The 25,287-nt window shown below is 40.1% G+C and overlaps 1 protein-coding gene across 1 annotated transcript; it reads right to left on the bottom strand.

The window, feature by feature from the left end:
* Positions 1–2,795: 2,795 nt before the first annotated feature.
* Positions 2,796–3,794, bottom strand: LOC149252519 (uncharacterized). The gene is made up of 2 exons (XM_089454171.1): positions 3,024–3,794; positions 2,796–2,894 (listed from the first exon to the last, which is right to left on the bottom strand). Exons 1-2 carry the CDS (start codon positions 3,792–3,794, stop codon positions 2,796–2,798), a joined length of 870 nt encoding a protein of 289 aa, XP_089310297.1.
* Between the last annotated feature and the right edge of the window lie 21,493 nt (positions 3,795–25,287).

Here is a 25,287-nt window from a genome sequence, read left to right as displayed (position 1 = left end):
GATATTTACAGGTGGTAAACAAAAAATCCATGATCTAAGCTCCATGTGAGCTTGCTATAGCATCTATTTCCATAAAGGGCTGGTGGTAGTACTGGTAGAAATTTCCTTCTCTGTGTTCTTGGATCATCCAAGTGCCGGATGGCCTGTGCGCAACTTCTTTGGATAATCTGTCAGCATCTGCATTTCGCTCCTTGAAAATGTGATGATATGTAAATGAGTCAAAAGTAGCAATAAGACGGTGGGCCTCTTCCAGAATGTGTAACAGAGTGTATGCTGAGCATCTAGATTTTTTGTTTATCCAATCACAAACAATTTTTGAGTCACCAAAGAGTTGAAGGTCTCGGCATTGGATTTGCAAAGCATGTTGGATGAGGAATTTTGCAGAGGATAGCTCTGCAAAATTATTAGTACCTCCCCCTAAACCCATCTGTATGTGGAGGGAATGAGAAACATAGATGTTAAGTATGACCCCTCCCCCGCGTCCGTCCTCCTGGGGAGACCTGTCAAAGTAAGCGCATGGCTTTGAATGATCTATGGATTCGGGAATGATGGTTCTGGTTCGGGTTTTTTCCTCGTCATCAGGTATGATGGAATAGTCAGAGATGATACGAGAAGTAATGGAGGGCTAGTGCGGCAGGGAGTTTTGGAAGATGAGGTTGTTATGGGCTATCCGCAGTCCCCAACATATAAGTAAAGGCAGATTTCTGAGCTTTTGTAGGCAGGCGCTTGTCCACCAATTCGACCAAGCTTCCTTTACAAAATCACCGTTCCACCTTGTCGGGAAAGAAATCACTATTGAGATCGAATGCCAAAGCTCTTGGGTAGCCAAACATTCAATAAAAAGATGAGTGGAAGATTCATTGTTGCATTTACATAGGTGACACCAAAAGGGGCCATGATGAGCCTGCTTAAGTAGGTTATCTCCAGTGGGGATTTTGTTCTTTAGAATGGTCCACATGAGAAGTCTGCTCCTGGGGGGATTTTAGCTTCCATAAATGCTTCCACCATGATTCTAGGAGTTGTGGGTGACGATCATCAATAAGCACTAGATATCCCTCCTTTGGTGTGTATCTTCCTGCTTTTGAAAGTGCCCAGACGACTTCATCTTCATCCTCACCAATCCTGATATGTGCCTCAGTGAGGGCCCTAATGAAGGTATACCATTGTTGAGTCCATTGATGGGGAATGTTTAATCTCTGAGCCAATTTCCAAGCTTGTTCAAAAGGGGTGCAACACTCTACGCCTACTATATGACCAATATGGGTAATGTTGCAGTCCCTAAGGAAAGATCTGAGGTCATCTGGAAACCTATGTAAATTCTTGCAACCAATCCAAGGATCCCGACCAATCCTTACTTTCATTTCGGACTGAATTTTCCATGTAATGCCATCCCTGATGATGTTAAGTGATTTTGTTACCGCCTTCCATATAATTGAGACCCCTGATTGTAATCTCTGTGGTTGACTTATCCAATCCATTAGGTTTGAGGGGGCAATATATTTTGAACAGGCCACCCTCGTCCATAGGCTGTTTGTTGTAAGAAGATGCCATCCTAGTTTTTCCACCAGAGCTAAGGATAATTCTTCTAATTTCTTTATGCCCCATCCGCCCCATTTCTTGGGCAAATTTAAGGCCTCCCACTTTACCCATGCGAAGATTTTTCCTGTTTGTTTTCCTTTCCAAAGGAATTTGGAACATAAGGCGCGAATTTTGGATAGAATACCCCGGAGGATCCAAGCCAGTGACATCCAAGAAACTGGGATGGCCTCCAGGACAGCTTTAATGAGCGTGAGTCTGCCTGCCCTGGAAAGGCATTTGTGGTACCAAATGTTTAGTCTTTTCTCCATTTTGGAGATTAGCCAGGTCTAATCTGCAATCTTGTACCCCAGAGGTTTCAGCTTGTAGCCCAAATATTTGAGACCATCCTCCAACCTAAGAAGAGAGTATTGGAATCTTTGCAGTGCATAATGGATTTCCTGGGGAACATCCAGCCTCTGTGAGGGTCAACTTGTTACAATTTACAATCATACCCGTGGCTGTTTAGAATAATGCAATTGTGTTCTTCATGGTTGTTAAGTCTCTAATGCTTACATTGAGGAAAATAAGAACATCATCCACAAATAATAGATGTGTCAAGATACAATCATATGTGATTTTTATTCCCTTTGGTCTGCCTCTTCTGAATTCTTCTTTAACCAGCCTGTTGAGACCTTCCATTATCAGTAGGAACAACAAAGGGGATATGGGGAACCCTTGTTGGAGACCTCTTTAAGAATAAAAAAAGTGGGAAGCTGCCCCGTTGATTAGCACACTAAAAGGTATGTTGGTGATGCATCTCATGATCCATTTTATGAAATCAAAAGGGAATCCCAGGTGGGTTAAGAGCATTCTAATATATAACCAGTTTGCTCTATCAAATGCTTTTGAGAGGTCTACCTTTAGGAGCATACCTTTGAATTTCTTGGAGTGCAGAGAGTGTAGAACCTCCTGGGCAGTTCCCACTACTTCATGAATTTGTTGGTCTTGTAGGAAGGCAAATTTCTCTGACGAAATATACTTGGATAGTATGGGCCACATCCGATTTGTAATAATCTTTGCCACGATCTTATAGATGCAGTTACATAAAGATATAGGTCTGTAGTCATCAAAGGTGGAAGGGTTGTCGAATTTTGGAATGAGGGCGATGAAAGTGGAGGTGAAGGATTCAATAATCTTTCCACTAGTTCTCGTGTGTTCAATGACTTTTAGAACGTCCTCCCACAGAGTATCAAAAAAGGTAAGTAAAACTCAATCGCCTAGCCATCCGGCCCTGGGCTCTTGTCCTTCTTAAACCATTTGATCATGGCTTCTAATTCCTCGATAGTAATCTCCTTTGTCAGTTCCATGCCTGCCTCCTGATCCACAAATCAAGGGAATAATTGAGCTACTTGAATAATTTCGGCTAGATTAGAATCAAGGGGGGTTCTGTAGGTCTATTTAAAGTGTGAGTTTGCTAAGGAAGCCAGCTGAGGGAAAGTATTGACAGTGTGGCCTTTCTCGTTTGAGAGTTGCCAAATGGTATTAATGGCTTTCCTGCCATTTGCAAACTTGTGATAGAACTTTGTATTGACATCTCCCTCGAGCAGCCAGGTCGCCCTACTTCTCAATCGCCAAACTTCCTCACGATCCTTAAGAATTTTTCTTCTGGTGGTATATAGCTCCGTGAGTCTATTTCTTTGATCATTCACTTTGTATGCCCTTGCCAAGTCTTTTCCAATCTCAGCGATTTCCTTCTCGGCATTCAATAGAGATTGATCGTATTTTATTCTCTTGTTGTGTGCCCAGGATTTTGATAGTCTCTTCAGCTCCATGAGGTTGTGAGCGAAACCCTCTGTTATGTTCCCACCAACACCCGGGGCATGCATCTTCCAGTATTCCTTGATCTTCTGATTATACGTGGGGTCCTTTAGCCAAGAGGAGCTGAACTTGAAAGGTCCCTTGGGCTTTCGAGGTCCCCCACTAATTTCCATAAAGATAGATAGGTGATCAGAGACTCCTCCCAATCCCACCCATTGTCTATGGAGCAGACCCAAGGTCAAAATTCCTTCCTTGATAAGGAAACGATCAAGTCTTCGAGCAAGACAGTCCTCACCGACCCTATTGTTCCTCCAGGTAGGTGTGAGCTTGGTAGAGGGGATGTCTAATAGATTATGGGAGTCCAGCAGATTCTTGAAATAGGCAGATAAGGGGTCCTGTTGTGCATGACGCCCCCATGACTCAGAGTGTACTATGGATAAGTTTAAGTCCCGTCCCATGATTAAATAGTCATTCTGAAAAACTTCTAAGCCGAGGAGATGGTCCCAAAAGGCAGGCCTATGATGGCAAGGCCCATAAACATTAATGACTCAAATCTCCAAGCCGAAATCAGATGAGAAGAGGTCTGCCCCAATGTGCCCGAGACCTCCCCAACAATTACATAGATTTGAGGTGAGTAATGGTGTCAGTAGGTCCTAGAGTTTCTTGGCGAAGGATGATATCAATGGGAGAGGTATGAAATAGTCTGCGAAGGGCTAGTTTTTTTTTGGGTCTAGCCAACCCTTTGCAATTAAAGGAGGCAATCTTCATGAGGGGGAGTTAGATGAGGGGTTCAATGCTCTAAGTGCCCCGTGGATGGTTGATTGCCTGCCCAAGGCAATTTCACCTCCAGCCCAAATTTGAGCCTTTGAGAGGGAGGAGGGTCGACCCCGCGGAAGCTTGGGAGGAAAGGGGGTTAAAGAGGGATTAAGCCCGATATAATCCTGGGTTATTATCTTCTGCTTAGCCTTGGATCAGGTCTGGTACCGAGGGGAAGGAGGACCAGCTATAGGAATAGGAGTGATGTCGAGAGGGGGAATTGGAATGGCTCTAGAGGAGGCGAGATTTGATGTGGGAGAGGGGACGACTAGAGGGGATTATGAGGGAGTGTTTACGATTCCATTTAAAGAAACATCAACTGGAAATTCATTTAATCCATCAAAATCATGATTACAAGAGGGAGTAGGAGAGATTGGTCGCTTACCCGAAGAAACCACTGACCTAGCAGCCACTCTTGCCCCAGTGAGAGGAGGAGAGGGACGTCAAAGCGGAGGCCTACCGCATTTCTTCGAGGTCCCCTGTGAGAGAGACATGTCCGATTGAGGTGGATTGCCTTGAATCCCATCTTCCTTGTTGTGGGGCTGCTCCCCCTTTTCCTGATCTGTCTTTGGGGGAATTGTCCTCCCAGCTTCTCCCCTATCCTTGTTTTTGTTGAGAGGGCAGTCCTTGAAGTGATGCCCAACCTTATGGCATCTCCTGCATTTGAAAGGAACCCCTTCATAGTCTAGGTTCTGCCTTCGAGAGAAGTTCCTCCATTAAATTGTGATATATTCCTGAAGCCCATCATTGGTGTCAATGTGTACCAAAATTCTTGCATACACCATTCTTCCTATCGAGAGGTAGGTTTTGTCATACTCCAAATAGGTGCCCAGAGAGTTCTTGATACGCCTAAAGATGTCATCTGACCAGAACTAAAGAGGCAGGCTAGGTAGTCTAACCTAGAGAGGGCTAGCGCCAAGCTGTTCTCTTTCTCGTTCGAAAAGTGGTGTCCATCTCTGAAGGAGCACTAGGACTTGTTCAATATGCCAAACCGCTGAAAGTACCTAGTTGGTATGCTCTGCCCTGGCAAAACGAAGCGTTAACCATCCTTTAACAAAAGCCTGAACCATTGGTGGTTTGGCTAGATGATGCCCCCAAACCTCTATGGCCCACTGCTTCAATCTGGTAGCACTGTAAAAATGACCCCTGACTCTTCCAACCAGCACTTGCTCGGCTATGTCCATCGCTTCGCTCCATTGGAAATCCTCACCCAAACTCAGGAAAACCTCCAAAGATTTTGGTCTCAGGACCCTTTGCTTCTTTACTTTCCGGGTTCCTTCATCAGGTATGGAGTTCTAATGGGTTTCTTGGGAAGGGTTAGTCTCAGGTGCAGGGATGCCCAAGGGGGGATCAAAGGGAAAAACTCTCGAGATGGGTGGGATTTCTGTGATATTGCCAGAAGAGGGGGTCGATGAGGCCGACACAGGTAGCCCTATTTCAAAGGTGACATGGATCACTGATGGTTGCTGCAGAGAGGAAACGAGAGTTGACGGAGGAAGGAAAAGATGAGATACCCTCAGAGGAGATGCCCAAACTAGGTTCTAGGGTTTGATCCACGAAATTAAGGGTAGAAGGGGACAAGGGTTGGGCTGTGAGGTCAGGGATGGAGGGGGAGGCCTTTGAGAGTGTAGCCACCGAGCATGAGGGCCCTGAGATCGAGGGAAGTGAGGAAATGGTGTCGGTGAATTCGCAGACGTAATGGACGCTGCTTGTCGGGTTAACCTAGGGAGAAGTCCAGACGGAGGTACCCGCTAGTGGGTCTTCCGAGTAGTCGACTAGGTCCTCCATAACTGTCGCTATATTTCTGTGCCAGTTGCCTTCAGAAACCAAGGTCTCATGTCGCTGTAGTGACCAGGTAATAGGCGGGGGTTTGTCGAGGAGGAGGGTAAGGGGAAAAGCCAAGCGGTAAGAATGGAGGAGTGACTGTAACGGCATCAAACGGGAGCGGTGTGAGTGTAAATGGGGCTAGAGTACGGGAGGGCGTAGTGTGCAGCAGCATAGTCAGGTAGCCGTAGGAGTCGAGCAGTCTACAGGTTCCAGTTAAAACCCTAACCCCATCCTGTTCGTCGTTTCTCCTTCACCATCCTCCGTCTCTGTCAAATTCCAAAAAAAAAATTTTTGAAGTAGTGTTAATAAATTTCTAACATTAATATTGTGCCAACGTTAATACATCAACTCATTAATTAATTTAAATAGATTCTAATTTTTGTTAAAAAATAAAAATAAAGAAATAAATAAGAAAGAATAAATAAATAAATCAAGACATAAAAATATATTTATCAATTTCAAATAAATAAAGGAATAACTAGATAAATTGATAAATAAATATATAATAATAATAATAATAATAATAAATAAAAACATAAAAATATATTTATAAATTTCAAATAAATAAATGAATAACTAGATAAATATATTTATAAATTACAAATAAATAAAGGAATAATTATAAAAATTGATTGATTAAAAAAAAAAAACTAACCATAACTAGATAAATATATTTATAAATTACAAATAAATAAAGGAATAACTATAAAAATTGATTGATTAAAAAAAAAAAACTAACGAGGGAGAGAACAAAGAGAAGGGATCCACGAGTTGTTTAACCTCCATCCATCGTCCCTATTAAGAGTTTTTTTTCCCTCTTTTCAGTTTCAATGGCTTCTCTTTGGTGATAGAAATAATCAACCCTTGCGCGGACCTTAGAATCCTCTAAGCAAATATGGTGCTTCGTTAATTCAGCATGTTCAGCAAATAATCACCCCTTGCGAGGACCTTAGAATCCTCTAAGAAATATGGTGCTTTGTTAATTCAGCATGTTCAGCGAGAGCAGATGAGTGAGTCCTACAATGCTTATCCTACAATGCTTAAGGTCTGCAAGCTGCTCCTAAGTCCTTTGTGAAATAGAACTACCAGTTTCACCTATGTAGGGGTTCCATATGAACATAGAATTAAATAAACACCTTTCATGCATTTGGGATCAATAGGGTCTTTGACAGATTTTAAAGAGCTACAAATGGTTTTAAAAGGTCTAAAAATGGAGTGAACCTTTTGCTCCACCTTATTATTATTATTTAAAATAAAAATATAATTTATCTATATTTTTTAAATCTTCATAAATATTTTTTATATTTATGAACGTCTATTAACCATTTATCACCTATTTAATCATTATAACTAATTAATTTACATATGCTTAAACAAAATATATTTAATAAAATGATGCTTTTTGAAAATACATTTCCATGTCAAATTAGTTAAAAAGCATTTCCATATTTAATGCTTCACATATAATAAAAGAAAGTATGTCTTAGAATTGATGCTTTGAGAATATACTAACTTTTCATAGGGGATATTTCACCTATAATCTAAAAAAATAGATTTTAAAAATTAATAATTTTAAAAATGGATTGTTATATAAAAAATTAATTAAATTATTTTTAATTATTTTTAAAAATATATTAAAATATTTTAGTCCAGAAAAAGTTTAAGTGAGGCTAGTATAAATATGTCTAGTTTTAGTTTTACCATTAGGAGATAAAGGAGGAGATCATTTTGGAAAATAAAGATAATATTAAAAATATTATTATTTCAAAATTTAAGGATAAGTTGTGGGATTATAAGGAGTTAGAGGGAAAAAGTAAGCTAAGGTGTTATAAGGATGTGATCAACCTCAATCTTGCTAACTAGAATTGTCATTCTCTTGATTAATATTAAGAAAATGAACATTGAGAAGATAAAAACTAATCCTAACGAGCTGCAAAGTGAAAGTGAAGATTGGTCTGTTCCCAAAACACCTTGGAACAAAAGAGTTTGTCACCTTTGCGATACTAAGAGGGTTGAAGATGAAAAACACTTTCTCCTAAATTTTTAGGCTCTTACTCACATCGGATGTCATTTCCAAGGCCTTTGTCACACTACCAACCATCTTGACTTGTTAAGTCAACAAAACTATAGTGATCTAGGAATAAATAAAATATAATCTCTTACTTTGTTAAGGTTTGATAGACCATATGTTCATCATATATATATATATATATATATATATGATTTAATTTTTTAAAACAATATAATTTTTTGAATTATTAAATTAATAAAAATAAATATAACAACTATTTTTTTTAATTATAATTAAATTATTTTTCTCATTTATAATAATCAACTTATATTGATGAATATAGAATGTATTACAATTGCTTTCTTGCTATGAGTTCAACCTGTAAGTGAATAACATATCTCTCGCCTAAACTTAGTTAATTTATGCCTCAACTTAACCCCCTATTTCCTTGCACAAATATTGAGGAATTAGGCCCCTATATTTTAGGAATTTTCTTCCAATTGATTGTGTAATTCCCATGGATTGATCATCTGATTGCATGCAACACATGTACACTCAAACTAGTTTACAACTGCTTGTTACACCGCTCTAGAATCTCGACAAAAGATGAGGAACTCAAATTCCTTGCATGAACTAGCTATTTTTTGTTGATTAATCAGTTAACTAGACGATCACTCAGTTGGACAACTGTCCCACTGCACAACTGACCTCCAACTAGTTCTATCAACAATTAAAATTAGTTTAACTCAATACAACTGGAAATAATTGAACTGAGTTGCTACAAATTAGCAATCACACATGCATAACTGAAATCCGAACTCTCTAACTTTAATCTACTAAGATAATTGAGAGAATAGGGCCATGTGATCAGGTGCTCAAAATTAGGCTCAAAAATCAAAGTGTCAAAATATTGTTAAACATAGCTTTAGATCAAATAGCTTGTCATTCTGATTTCAACGGTGTGAATGACACTCAAATCTGAGCTTGTATGTAGAAGTTAGAGCAAGTCAAAGTTCATATTTGACTCGCTTACATGGTAGGATTGGATGATGTGGCAAGGTCCTTCAACGAATGAGCAGGCATCGAGTGGCAAGTTGTCATTAGCCCCCACATGTTGCAAATCATAATCGTAGGCAAGTCAGTATTAGAAATCAACCCCCGTGCAGGGAAGGGTGCGATGCGATAAGGCAGGCGAGACAATTAGCCAGAAAACGGCCTCAGGTACGATGCGCTGGATCGCAATCATAGATCGATGAAGGGTCAGTGTTACAGAATTGGCCATTAGCAGGTTTTGGGTTGTGATGTGATATCACAATCACAAATCACAACGATGCATGTCCTGCATTGTGATTACAACTAAGGCATCACCACACTGAGATGTGCGATAAAGTTCCCAGATGCAAGATGTTCATCAGCTGCAGTTTATAATGTCATCGAGTTCGTGAAATCGCAATTGCACAATCACCGCCACATACACAAACCTTAAGCCGCCAGTCCTTGCCAATTGCGATTTGTGATAAAATGGTTGGCCAATAGATTAAGGCCCACTGTGTGAAAAAATTCTCACTCGATTAGCGGATTTTGGGAGCGAAATTGTAGGTTCCTATCGTATGTGGGGAATTTTGTGAAATGAATAGTGGGAAAACAAGGGAAAGTCATAACTTCTTCAACTTTCCACCAAATTGTTTGCAAAAAGAGACTAGATATCCATTTTTGAGTATTCTGGACTGATTGGAGTAGGTTTCAGAAGAATTTGAGCATTGTAAACACAATTTTTTACACTTTTGAGCATAATAGAGAGGCCAAAACCATTGGAATTTGGACCAAGGAGACGTAACCCAGGAGGGGTGAACTCCTTTATCAAGTGCTTGTTGTAATGTGTTTTTGATGATGTTTTGTATATGTTTATGTTGCAGTTCAGTTTCTGGGTTATGTTAAATTGCTTATAAAATTAACATAAAAACTCTTCAGTTCACTTGCTAAAATTGATGAATCGTTAAGCACAATGAAAGCATTTTGTTTATAATCTGAGGAAGATCTTATATTCTAAATCATATTAATTTGGTATTAGAGAACTACGTTTTGCTTTGTGAAAGAAGGATTTAATTGTTTGCAAGTTTATGTCATGCTTATAAGGTTAAAACTCAAAATAGGTGAAGGAGAGCTAGTTGGAAGCTCTGAAGTTGGGTCAAGGGGAATAAGAGCAAGGTTGCCACAATCTCCAACACTAGTTCAACCTCAAGTTGTAGTTGAGACTCCAGAGATCATGTCTCATGAAGCAGAAGCTACAAACACGACAGAAGATGAGAAGACCTTTAGAAAGGCTTTATTTGATATGACAGAGATGGTGAAGGTCCTCTATGAAGAGAGGAATAGCAGGTTGAAAGGAGAAAGTTCCAAGCATCCCAAAAGAGAAGGCTCTTTAGGAGGAAGTAATGGAAAAGGAGGTAATGGGAATGGAGACAAACCTCCACCCTCTCCACTATCTTCTTCATCTTCTTCTTCACAAGCATCTTCACACTCTTCCACTAATACAACTCTTACTCATACTCATCATCATTCTTGAAAAGGAATTGTTAAATCACCTTTTTCAAAACTTAATGTTCAATTCGAGTTGCCCATGTACAATGGTGAAGTGAATGCAAAGAAGCTTGATAATTGGATTCGTCAGTTGGAGGTCTATTGCAGGATTCAAAACCTTCAGGAGGATGACATAAAGATTCAATTAGCTTCCTTGAGAATGGAGGGTGCAACACTAGTATGGTGGGAATCAAAGACCCAAGAGGAGATTAAGAAACATAGTAAGATATAAATTTCTTGGAATGATTTCATTGCTACAATTAAAAGAAAATTATACCCTCTAGCTTATATGCAGAAATCCATCATGAATTGGTAGAACCTTAAACAACTTAAAGGTCAAAAGGTGCAAGATTACACCCAAGAATTCAGAAAAAGGCCTCTGATGTTAGGTATAGATTTGCAATCACAGGACACATTGTTGAAGTACATAGGGGGTTTACACAGTTACCTTAGGCATACTATCTTAATTTTTAATCCCAGTAATCTAGATGATGTGTGTGTGCAAGCCACTCATCTTGAGGAAAGAGGGAAAAACACCCCAAAAGAAGGTAGTAAAAAGCCATTTAAGAGTAAGGGAAAAGAAAAGGCTTTCAAAGGGAAGACAAAGAAAAATGTATATCAAAAAAGGAGAGAAAATTACATGCAAACACTGTTCCAGAGAGGGTCACGATGAAGCTCACTGTTGGAAGCTTCATCTTGAAATGAAACCAAAAAGAAACAAAAACAAGGGAAAACATAAGACAACTGCAACCATTCAACAGGATTTGGGATCTGATTCAGGTGATGAAACTAAAATCATAGCCATGGTGTTAAAAGGAGAAGAATCCATTACCATCACTAGTTCTTCAGACTCACAAAATGAAACTCCAAATGAAAAGAGGAGAATAGAACTGTTTCACATAAGGGTGATATCGAACATAACAAGATTGATACGCTGTTTGATAGTGGCTCTCAAGCTAATCTTATCTCTGCAAACATTATCAAGAGTTTAAATCTGGAAATTGTTCCACATCATAAACCGTATCCACTTGGATGGGTATGTGACAATGCGCAATTGCAGATTACTAGAAGGTGTAAACTGAGATTCGCTATTACTGCAAATTTCTTAGATGAAGTGGAGCTTAACATTGCGCCATTAGATATTTGTGGCATGGTTTTGGGAAGCCCATTCCTTTATGACAGAAAAGCTATCTCCATCGACATGAAAATAAAGATCATTTATCAAAAAATGGAGTAGAATATATTGTGAGAGCTCACAACAAGAAAACAAATATTTCGCTTGTTAATGCAAGGCATATGAAAAGACTGGTGAATTCGAGCAAGAATTTTGTGCTTCTCATGATCAAGCCCAAAAATGATGTTGATAATGAAGCTTTTAAAGGTTTTGATTCAAATTTTAAATCTGAATTAAACAATGTAAACTTTGAAACGGAAACTATAAACTGAAAATGGGAACTCTCGCCAAAAAGCCCCGAAAAAACATCAAAAGCAGTGCTAAAAACGAAATGTGTGTATACTGGAACGATGGCTTTTTTAGGGTCAATTTTGAACATGTTTTAAAAATGGCAATGAAAACGAAATTTTCGTGCAAAAAAAACCTTGAAAACGAAAGTGTGTTGATACTAGAACGACAATTTTTTTTCAGGGTCAATTTTCAACATTTTAAAAAAATGCTAGTAAAACTGAATTTTTATGTGCAAAAAAATAGTTGTTTATAAGGAAAAAACACATTAATGTTTTTGGTAGAATAACATTTTTTCTTTCCTAAGTATAAGTTCAACATGTTTTCAACCATAACATGCTAGATACAAAAGAAATTGGAATTTTTTCAATGATAAAATTAAAAAACCATGACATTATGAACAAATTACATGACTAAATAAATCAAAATGTCATTATTTGTATATTGAATGAAACATACATTATATCTCTAATTTAATGTTGCATTGTAGATATTCTAAACAATAAAAATTATCATAATTAAGACATATAATCAAACAACATAAAAATGACTCATAACTTCTGATTTAACACCGTATGGAAATCCAAAATTTTATTTCAAGATATGATGCAAACATCACTTATATAAACTGTTTTAGACAACTATTCAAAATCACTCATATTTTCTTGCACACCATCAGAATTCACATCTTCAGATGAATGACTGGATGTAGATGAAGATGTTCCATATTCTTTTCTTTCATCAACTAGTGCCCCATCTAAGTCCACATGCATGCCCACCATTTCAGGTTTCAAAATTCTTCTAGATCTACGACTGGTTTCAGCAGACTCCCATCTCAACACTATTCCTTCTGGTAACAACCTTCTCAGAATCTCTATCGTCATAGCCAAGCCAGACATCAAATTGGTGTATGAGACCCCCTTGTTTGTGGGACAAGAGACCCACCTCCACGCAACGATTTGATTATTATGTCTACGAAGGCATACCTACTCTAACCCCTTCTAGTTTTTGAACCTATGACCTCTTAGGAGGAAACATGCTCTTAACCATTAGGCCTATTCATGCTCTAAGAAAGTGGATTTGATTAGCTAAAGATAGTAATCTAGAAACTCACAATTATAACTCATGATCACAATATATAACACACATGTAACACACCTGTAAGATTACAAATTATGATAATATGTTTGAGAGTACAAGCATAACTATTTCCTTTTATGAATCTCCAATGGGAATGTAATTATGAAGTAGAACATTCATGCATGCTTTTTCTCCATTAAGACGTTCATGCAAGTTAGTAAATTGGCGGCAACAAAAAAGTTGGATAAAGGACTTTGGTTAACTATTATGTAGTCAAAGAAATCATTTTTGGTTAAATCATGATCATTCATTATTTAAAATATAATCTTTAACTATATATAGATTCAACACTTAAAAAAATCCATAAAAATTTTTAACTAAAAATTTAAAACCTTTTAACTAAAAATTCACAATTGAAATTTGTGAATTTAACAAATTCCTACCAACTTATAAATAAATTCAACCAACAAAATATACTTAACATTCCATGGTTTATATCGCTGGGGCAATTCTGAGAATCGTGGGTGGCGGGGCGATTCTCAGAATCGTCCCATGTGCCCACCCCTACATGCAATAAATAAATATTTCTTCTTCTTAGATATTTTATTTTTGACTTGTATATGTTTCCTCTCTAAAATTTGCATCAATACATTTTTTATTTAAATTTTTAAATGAATTTTTAATATAATTGAAAAATATAGCAAATTTGCATAGTACATTTTTTATTTAAAATTTTAAATAAGTTTTCAATATAATTGAAAAATATAGCGGAAATTTCTAAAATCAAGACATAGGGACCTAAGAGTTAAAAACTGAACTCGATAAAAGTGAAACAGTTGATAGTTTTATTTTATCTTTTTTTAATGTCTAAAGTTCAGTTTGGAAGATATTTCGAGAGCTCTTTTCAGAGTCGTCTGTATTTGTTTTAAGATATAATTTAGTAACCATAAGTTTTGGTTTGGAATTTTATATCAGAATATCAAAAAAAACTTGTCGTTTGTATTTTTTATTTTATTCTTTTAAACGCATATAAAATTTATGGTTTAAATAAATGTATATTTTTTTATATACAATTATAAGTTTCGTCAGTTTGAATATTTAATTTCACATGTAATTGAGTTATCAGAAGTTTTGTAATCGTTAATATTAAATTTTATATAATATTGACTCATCATACGTTAACATTTTTTAATATTTAATTTCAAATATATCTGAATTTTCATTCAGATATATATAAATTATTAATTAATATAATTAATTAGTTTATCTCCTTGGGTTTTGGAGAACTTATCATGGCGGTTGCTCATCGCTGTGCCACTAGTGGAACGAGTCTAACGACCTTCAATCCAAATTCAAAGCCCCGTGGAACGAGTCTAACGACCTTCAATCCAAATTCAAAGTCCCATCACCTTAAGTTGCTATAAACATTTTCACCACCTGGAGCCACGGCCATTCCGCAGTTTATATCGCTGGGCGATTCTGAGAATCGCTGGGTGGAATCGCCCCATGTGCCCACGCCTGCATGCAATCGTAGAAAGTAGACATTTGGAGTGGTCGTTGGGTTGGTTGTTTCGTGTGGGAATCTACTCCTTGTATTCCTAAACTTCAAAATAAAAAAGAAATAGCTGCAGAGTCATACAACGTAATCAATGGAGAACACAAACAACATAGTCATACAACGTACTCAATCGAGAACACAAACAATAAGGGTGAAGTTGCATAACGCAGGGATTGTTCGAAAGATGGACAACAAAGATGGGTAGGTGATGTCATCTTTCTTATTATAATAATATCCTTTATACTGATATTCAAACGTTTTCTATTTTCTAAAGTCCTTTCGATTGGTAGTTTATATCTTTTATTCAAGAGATTAGATAATTTTATTAATAAATTATTTGTTGGTTTGTTTGGAATTTAGATGTAAATTTTATGATAAATTGAGAGTGAGAGTTAACTATAAACAATAAAAATAATTTTAAAAATTTAAATTCAAATTTTAAAAAGATTAAAAATAAAAATCAACCATAAATCATAAAAACTATTTGGTTGAACCTTCGCTTCCAGGTGGGACACGTGGGTAGATAAACAATTTGGAAAGATTGTAACATCATGCATAACATGTTTTCCATTCAACAAAGTCTGTGATTGGGAGAAATTGAGGTAATGTGATTCGGATCGTGAGGCACAAAGTGTCAAAAGAATATCTCCTCATCTCATGAAAGACGTGGAGCCTCTTGTGGATTACATGCAGGCGTGGGCACATGGGGCGATTCTAAGAATCGACCGGCCACCCTGTGACTCTAAGAATTGCCACGTTCTTTTAATTTCATTTGCTACAATGTACAATAGCCTGTTTTTCCCTTCCAAGTTGCAATGCTCCCACACAATGGTGGTTTGATGTGCCTTTATCGTTTGCTCTCTTTCTGAAAAGCAATTAGCTGCAAGCGAAGGTGCCAGAATCTAATTGCGCACAATCGAAAGCCTAAATTCAAGGTTTTGAAGTAGAAACATAATGACATGGCAACTCCTATTGAGTTTACTCCTGTGTTGCCGAAGCGTAAAACATCAGAAGAAGAAAAAAGGGGAAAGGAAGAGGAAAATAATAGTGGAGCGATGGAGGTGAGCAAGTGCTTGTTTCTGAAGGAGTCCCTGGATACGGCCTCTCCTGTAAGGACCTGTAGTCCTTGAACGCGCTCCAACTTGAAGTGCTATGACAAACGATGGAGGTGCGAGCTCACGGCTTCATGTGAGACGGCGATATGTTATAATGCGCACAAGGAAGAGAGCGAGGAGCTGTTTATATATGTGTGGAGCGTGGAGGAGCACCCACGGGCCGACCGACAAACGTGGTGAGGCCGAACGATGGTTATAGGCATTTCGAGGAGGACGGCATGAAGTTTAAGTGTAATTGTGATGGCGTTAAGGGCATGGGCATGTCGGCTAGGCAGCTACGACCTCGCCCTGCCACTCGTATATATTGTATGTGAGTTGGAGTCATTTGCAACCATTCGAACTTCGCTCATCATGTGAAGAAGTGCATAGACACAAGAGGTGGACACAGTGAGAAGAAGACGCAGGTTTTGGTAATGCACCCGCTCTTGGGCAAGGCCACACGGAGGTGAAACGCACATCTTGGTTTTGGGTGAAGGCATGGGCAAGGTTGCCTGCCGGTCGAAGTGAAGGGCATGCACGGGTGTGGCACCCAGGTTGTGCGAAGGAGTGCCCGACGGTGAAACGAAGGCGTGGGCACCCGGTTTGTGCGAAGTCTTGGCACGGGTTCTTGGGTGACTCGGGTGAGCGCCCGCCCGTCGTGCAAGTGTGCACAATGTGACTTTTGGTGAAGTGTTGAGATTGTGAATGGAGGTGCGACTCGTGCAGAGGCGCCTATGTGTGGCAACTTGGAGGTGCACCCAAGTTGGGCAAACAACACGATCATACGACGAGGTGAATGAATGGTTGGTGAGTCGTGCGGCGACCGTGCGGAGGCGCCGATGAGCTAAGCAACCAAGTTTGCCGAAGATTGTAAATTTGGCTAAGTATGAAACTTGGGGTTTCCAAGTATACTTGTAAGGCTTTGTAATATTGAAAGACTATATAATATATTATTTGGGCAGACTCATTGTTCAGGGAGTTGCCTCTCCCTTTCTACTGTGCAATTGTGTTTTTCATGTATAATTGCTGATGTTAATGAATGTGTATGGGTGTTCATTGGTATAAAGGAAACATTAATAATACTTGGTTGCGAAACACAAACTATGTAGGATAAGTGGTTAGGCGTAGTCCACGAACATAAGTATTGGTGAAAAGAAAGTGTTTGGTGGTGCCGCACCTCACCTAGAGCGGTTGAAAGACTACCGCAGACTTGGGGGCGTGACAGTTGGTATCAGAGCAACTGATTCGGGCATTGAAGGTTGAAGCTGCTACACACCTACACTGAAGTGAAGGTGGTATCAAAGCAGGGTTGCTCGTGACGAAGTGCAGATATTGAAGCTGATTCAGGGTTGAAGAAGCTTGACAGTTGGTGACAGGTAAACAGGTACTTGCAAGTGAAGGACGCTGTTTCACATACAAGTGGAACAAGAGCTGGTTCAGGTTGCAGGCATCTTGGTGAAGCTGTTGGATGGTCGAAACTAGATCAAAAAAAGAAGGAAGCTGTTAGCAATGGCAGCTGAATCTCAGGCTGGGTCTAGTCACGGTGCGAAGGATGCTACTATGGCATTCATGGAAAAAGTGTTGGAGAAGATGGAGGACTTAGAGGCTTATTGGACTAAGAAGATGGACTTGGTCGAGAAAGATCAAGAGGCCAATTCGAAGATGAGGGAAGAGCTCGAGGAACTCCGGACACAACATGAGTACACTGATCTTATGTGTACACAACTTGAAGTAAGGGTCAAGGAGGTTGAAGAGGCAAGAGACCAAGATCTTGCAGAGATTGTGGGCTTGCAGAAATCTCTTGACGAAGCCAGAGATGAGATCGTGGTGTTGAAGAATGTTGTGAGGCATAACTCAGGTGGAGGAGTGCCTCATGTGAAAGTCAAGGAACCAGAATCTTATGATGGTACAAGGAGTGCGAAGACTCTTGGCAACTTTCTATGGGACATGGAGCAATACTTGGAACGCTTGGGTCTATCCGATGATGAGACGAAGGTTAAGGTAGCTGCTCAGTTCTTGACAAAGGATGCTAAGATGTGGTGGCGAAGGAGGATGGATCAGATTTCCAATGGCAGTGCTGGTGACATTTCTTCGTGGGATGAGATGAAGAAAGCTTTTTAGACCCATTTCAGTCCTTAGGATGAAACATGGGAAGCAAGGATGAAGATAAAGTTCATAAAGCAGACCGGGAACCTTGAGACATATCAGTAGGAGTTTGCAAGTGCGGTTCTGGAACTTCCTGACATGGCGGAGAGGGACAAGGTGTTCAATTTCATTATTGGGTTGAAGCCTTGGGCATGCAATGAAGTGAAGAGGCAGAGGATTAGAACACTTGAGGAAGCTTTTGTTGCTGTGGACAGGTTGGTGGAGCATTATGATGAGACTTCTGATGATAGGAAGAAGAAGTCTGATAAACCGAAAGAGAAGAAGAAGGATGATGCTTTGAAATGAGATGACAAGTCGAAGGCGAAGAAAGCCTTGAAGTGTTGGATATGTGCTAAACCACATACGGTGAAGAATTGTCCTTCTAGAACGAAAGTGGCTGCGATTGCACAATCTAATGCGAAGAATGAAGAAGCTTCTGTGGGGATGATGCAGATACTTGGTGCTGCTGTTGCTACAGAGGTGATCTCTCGGAGGGATCCTGAGAGGAACAATTTGGAGTATGTTCAGATGAAGATTGGGAGTGCTGATATACTCACTATGGTGGATAGTGGGGCTACTCACAACTTCATGGGCGAAGATACTACGAGAAGAATTGGGCCGAAATTTGTACCAGTGAAGGCACAGATGAAGACAGTCAATTCTCTTCCTGATAGTATTCTTGGTGTAGCTGAAAAGGTGGACACAACACCAAGTGAGTGGACAGGGAAGGTTGACTTCACTATAGTGCGGATTGATGACTATGAAGCTATGGTGGGAATGGAATTCTTGAAACAATTCGATGCTATGATTGTTCCACATTTGAAGAGGCTGTATATTTATGATGGAAGGGAGGATGTACCCATTGGTGTACCAACCATTGGAGTAACAAAGCCTGATTGTAAGTTGCCAGTGATGCAAATGGAGGATGAGAAGCGGATGGAAGACATGAGTAAGCGATTATCGATGGTTGAGACGAAGCTTACTGAGCAGTCATTAGTCATCAGGACACTTTCAGATAGTCTCTTGGATTTATCAAGGAGGCTAGAAGTGGTCGAGGATGATAATGATGATGATGAGGCATATGTGAGGCCGAATGTCCGGGAGGAGGATCGGGTCACTTATCTATAGAGGATGGAGATAGAAGATCTTGACAGATGGATTAATATGATTAGTGAGGGTGACCCTTCAGGCTCTACTCCTTCCACATCTTCTTAGATGGGAAAGAAGATGGGGCTCATTACTAGCTGATCATGGCAGTGAGTCCTTAAAACATGTTGAGCAGGAATGGCAAATGGTGCAGGGATGGCTTGGCATCAAGCATCATGACATGTTGCAGATGGGATGGAGTTTCCATGGACCCGAGGATTGGAGAGATTCTTGGTGAGTCCTGGATGTGGCAGAATCTGAGATAGACTGGCGAAGGCATAAGCATTGACGTTCTTATGATTTGAGCGTGACAATTGGACTGATCACCCGACTAGTTCATGTCATGAGGGCTAGCAGTGTACCAGAGAGATGTTGACATCAGGCAGGCAGGAAGGATGACAGTTCATAGGATGGGACGACACATGATGGAGGTGGGAGTTCTACATATGTTGTAGGGATGTTTGCAGTATGTGGAGGAGTTGACATCATGGACCGAGGATGAGACAGATATTGATGATCTTGGTGGATGGCTACCAGGATGACATGTTGTCGAGGATGACAATGACTTTAGGTGGAGGAGGATGCAAGGACCTGCAGTCCTTGAATGTGCTCCGTCTTGAAGTGCGATGACAAACGATGGAGGTGCGAGCTCACGGCTTCATGTGCGACGACGATATGTTATAATGCGCACAAGGAAGAGAGCGAGGAGCTGTTTATATATGCGTGGGAGTGTGGAGGAGCACCCATGGGCCGACCAACAAACGTGGTGAGGCCGACCAATGGTTATAGGTGTTTAGAGGAGGCCGACATGAAGTTTAAGTGTAATTGCGATGGCGTTAAGGGCATGGGCAGGTCGGCTGGGTAGCTATGACCTCGCCCTACCACTCGTATATATTGTATGCGAGTTGGAGTCATTTGCAACCATTCGAACTTCGCTCATCATGTGAAGAAGTGCGTGGACACAAGAGGTGGACGCAGCAAAAAGAAGGCGCAGGTTTTGGTAATGCACCCGCTCTTGGACAAGGCCGCACGAAGGTGAAATGCACATCTTGGTTTTGGGTGAAGGTGCAGGCAGGGTCGCCCACCGATCGAAGTGAAGGGCGTGCACAGGTGTGGCGCCCGGGTTGTGCAAAGGAGCGCATGACGGTGAAACGAAGGCGTGGGCGCCTGGTTTGTGCGATGTCTTGGCACGGGTTCTTGGGTGACTCAGGTGAGCGCCTGCCCGTCGTGAAAGTGTGCACGGTGTGACTTTTGGTGAAGTGTTGAGATTGTGAACGGAGGTGCGACTCATGTAGAGGCACCTGTGTGTGGCGACTTGGAGGCGCGCCCAAGTTGGGCAAACAACACGATCGTGCAACGAGGTGAATGAAGGGTTGGTGAGTCATGCGACGGCCATGCGGAGGCGCCGACAAGCTAGGCAACCAAGTTTGCCAAAGATTGTAAATTTGGCTAAGTATGAAACTTGGGGTTTCCAAGTATACTTGTAAGGCTTTGTAATACTGAAAGACTGTATAATATATTATTCGGGCAGACTCATTGTTTAGGGAGTTGCCCCTCCCTTTATACTATGCAATTGTGTTCTTCATGTATAATTGCTGATGTTAATGAATGTGTATGGGTGTTCATTGGTATAAAGGAAACATTAATAATACTTGGTTGTGAAACACAAACTAAGTAGGATAAGTGGTTAGGCGTAGTCCACGAACATAAGTATTGGTGAAAAGAAAGTGTTCGGTGGTGCCGCACCTTTCCTAGAGTGGTTGAAAGACTACCGCAGGCTTGGGGGCGTGACATCTCCCCTCCTACGCATCTGGCAAAAACGTAAGATGGAGAGCCATCACAGAAATGTCGAGAGATTTCTGTCTGTTGCCTCTCAGGGTGGCGATCAATTTATGGATCGCTTTGCCTCTCCCTAAAGCAAGGGTGGAGTTATCCAATAAAATGAAGTCTGTGTTTACAAGCCTTTGGGGTTTTATTTAATTCTCTTCATGCTGATTATCATATGAAAAATCAGTTTTCACTGAACTTTTGTATTTAGAATTTGATAGGATATTGATTGTAATGTTGAATAGACCTCTTTCTTCTATGTATTTCTGGCTTTTTTTCATTTGGAAGTATCAAACCAAACAAATTCTGATCAAAATATTTATACATTCCATTTATTGCTATGAAGAAATGAGTCCCTGATTGGTTGGAGTGACAACAAATGTAGCAACGAGCACAAATAAATCACATGGGGCGATTCTGAGAATCACCCAGCCACCCCGCAATTCTCAGAATCTCCATGTTCTTAGAACAAAATGGGGCGATTCTGAAGTATGCCAATAGATATTGCACATTTTCTGACTTTTAATTTCACAATCATGTAAAATTATTAACGCAAACAACTATAAGCATTATTAACGCAAACAAAGCATCCCAGAGTATCTTGTTATGGAAGTGTGAAGTTTGACAGAATAGATTTCTCTCTTTCGAACCCATTGAAATTTTAAAATTTATTGAATAAATAAATCATTATTCTCATTGATGGATGAGGAGAGCCATTCCATCTATCTCATCTTCCATCCATATTTTTGATACCAAAAATGTTATTGCCTGCATTATGTTAACTTTTATAATATATAATATATACAATAGCCATTTTTTCTTACACGGACATTTTTCTTTTAGGCTTTCTCAATTTCGGAGAGTCAAAAGGAGAATATAAAAACAATGTTTTATTAGAATTTGATCGCATTCTCACTGATGGATGAGGAGAGCCATTCCATCTATCTCATCTTCCACCAAACATTCCCGTCCTTGTCATATGTGATACGCATCGACTTTTGCACCCTTGGTTGCTCAAATTCCTGTGGCACTTAATTGAGGAGATGATAGATGAAATGCAAATAAGATTTGAAATAATTTATATTGGTCCACATTTTGATTCGTTGCCCATGCTAATCAAGGATAGAATATTTGTGATCCATCTGCGGTATAGTCATGTTCAAAAGGTGCTCAAGCAAGTGTGCTTGACATTAGATGCAACAGTACCACCAGATGAAAGCTTTTCGTATCTTCAGATGCATACGAAGATGGTGGGGGAAAAGAGCGAGCACAAATAAATCATTATTTGAGTTATTCAATAAATTTTAAAAACGCGCAATATAAACAACCATTGCTGTGATAGTAGAGTAGTATTAAATCCATTACTGGTAAGCGGTCATAGATTAAATCAACAGAAGAACATGGTATCCTTGATAGCTTCTGGTAACTCAAAAGGTGGCGGTGGCGAGAACAAGTTAGATAGTGCTTCTGCATACTGGTGTCCTCCTAGATGTGTAGCACAGATTATTCACTAATTTTTGCAGCTCGTTCGAAGAAAATTCATTGTCATCCCACATCACATGGTATCGCGTGGGTATAGCTGTACCCTTATGCGTATGATGACTGCAAAGATAAAATTCAAACTCCCTTGGATGTACAATGTAAAAGTTTGAAGCAGATATCAAGGCCACACTACGAAACCCACCATGGAAATTTCAGAAGAGATTTCTCCAGCTGCTTGGCCGCTAAGCCTCTGAACTTTGTGTATATCACGAGTACACCCATGTGTGGTTATGATTTCCTTAGCCTTATATCGTTGGGGCGATTCTAAGAATCACGGGGTGGCGGGGTGATTCTTAGAATCGCAATTGCCCCATGTGCCCACACCTGCATGTAATCCAGTAACATTGACTGGATTGCATGCAGGCGTGGGCACATGGGGCGATTCTGAGAATTGCCCCGCCACCCTGCAATTCTCATAATCGCCCCTACATTCCAAAATCGCGGAAAGGGAGGTCATATGGCTATACATTCTGATCAAACTTTAAAGTGAAATTTATCAACAATATACACTAACCAACCACACTAGAAACACAACCAGAAATAGGTTATATATAAATATCAAGAAGCATCCAGTGATGGAAACACTGGTTAATGGAACAGTAATTGTTATAAAAATTACAATAAAAGAGTTGAAAATATTTAGAGCATGAGTGTGATTTGTACAAAAAATATTAAAAGAGAAATTTAATCATTTTGAAAAACGCTCAATATAAACAACTATTGCTGTGACAATAGAGCAGTATTAAATCCATTACTGGTAAGCTGTCGGAGATTAAATCAACAAAAGAACATGGTATCCTTGATAGCTTCTGGTAACTCAAAAGGTGGCGGTGGTGAGAACAAGTTAGATAGTGCTTCTGCATACTAGTGTCCTCCACGCGCTACAAGGCAAGTGTAGTAGATGGGAGTAACTAACGAAACAGGTTTTGTACATCTCCTAGATGTGCAACATAGATTATTCACCAATTTTTGCAGCTCGTCCGAAGAAAATGCATTCTCATCCCACATCACATGGTATCGCGTGGGTATAGCTGCACCCTTATGCACATGATAACTGCAAAGATAAAAGTCAAACTCCCTTGGATGTACAATGTCAGAGTTTGAAGCGGATATCAAGGCCACACTACGAAACCCACCATGGAAATTTCAGAAGAGATATCTCTAGCTGCTTAGCTGCTAAGCCTCTAAACTCTGTGTATATCACAAGTACGCCCATGTATGGTTATGATTTCCTTAGCCTTATATCGCTGGGGCAATTCTGAGAATCGCGGGGTGGCGGGGCGATTCTCAGAACCGCCCCATGTGCCCACGCCTGCATGCAATCCAATAACATTGACTAGATTGCATACAGGTGTGGGCACATGGGGTGATTTTGAGAATCGCCCCGCCACCTCATGATTCTTAGAATCGCCCCTATATTCCAAAGCCGCGGAAAGGGAGGTGATATGGCTATACTATAGATAGTGCTTCTGTGTACTGGTGTCCTCCCAGATGTGTAGCACAGATTATTCACCAATTTTTACAGCTCGTCCGAAGAAAATGCATTCTCATCCCACATCACATGGTATCGCGTCGGTATAGTTGTACCCTTATGTGTATGATAACTGCAAAGATAAAAGTCAAACTCCCTTGGATGTACAATGTCAGAGTTTGAAGTGGATATCAAGGCCACACTACGAAACCCACCATGGAAATTTCAAAAGAGATATCTCCTACTGCTTGGCTGCTTTGCTGCTAAGCCTCTGAACTCTGTGTATATCACGAGTATGCGCATGTTTGGTTATGATTTCCTTAGCCTTATATCGCTAGGGCGATTCTGAGAATCGCGGGGTGGCGAATCGCCCCATGTGCCCATAAGTGCATGCAATCTAGTAACATTGACTAGATTGCATGTAGGCGTGGTGTTATCGGCAAATCTAGTGTCTATGCAGAGCTGCTAGTCCCACTAAGATGGGTAGCTATCTTAGAAACAAACAGATTAAAGTTACTTTCGTTTTCCTTTATGAGAATTAGATAGGAGAAGATCAAAGAATACCAACCTCGATCTTTCGCTCGGTTCTTCGCTTGTCCCTTCTCCTCACCGATAGGTCTTTGCCGCTTCTCCCATGACCACTCCCCCTCAAAGAGTACCTGTAAAGTCAAAGCAACATAATACCTTCAAAGTGCAGAGATCTACAATCATAAACAAAATAGGACCAGATATATATTGACCACACAAATGCATATACTATCAGACATACAAGAATATGGAGGAAAACTTGAATAGCTTTATTGATATAAAGATTAGAAGAGAGGATTACAACCCGTTGATCTGACCCAGCGTCATCCTCTCAACATGAAAGCCCTTCTTCACCTCATGAAAAGCTTAGATCACCTAACACTATGATGTTCCACCAAGAAACCAATAGCATTTCCTTACAAGATACAAAATTCCAGCCTCTGGATCTCTGGGATGAGGGATGCATATATAGATGATTGCAGGGGGGTGAGTCAGCTTCTGGGATTTTGATTAGTGTCCTCTCTCTGATAGTTCTTGATTCCACTTGGATATTGATGATCTCTTACTCATCCCTGGGCGAATTCAGAGAGGCAAGTGTCACAGGAGAAGTTTCTAGAAGATTCCATGACGATCCACCTTGCAAACTGTCTCTGCCATTTGTCTACTCTCACCCATCACACCCTACAGAAGGGCTTTCTAGTATGCATCGCACCTTTTACACTGAGCAGGTGAGATGCATCACACCCTCTGCATTGAGCAGTCTGTATGGTCCAGTTTTGACCAGTTCTGAGCAGGTTTCTGTGGAGAACTTCTGGGAGATGATATAATTAGCTGACCTTGTTCCTTTAGGGTGTGAAGCAACAC

This window comes from Pinus tabuliformis, chromosome 7 (assembly GCF_031772625.1).
Source record: "Pinus tabuliformis cultivar Carrire ecotype Pingquan chromosome 7, CPIR1, whole genome shotgun sequence".
Taxonomy (NCBI): Eukaryota; Viridiplantae; Streptophyta; class Pinopsida; order Pinales; family Pinaceae; genus Pinus; species Pinus tabuliformis.
This window is presented reverse-complemented; position numbering and strand designations above follow the sequence as displayed.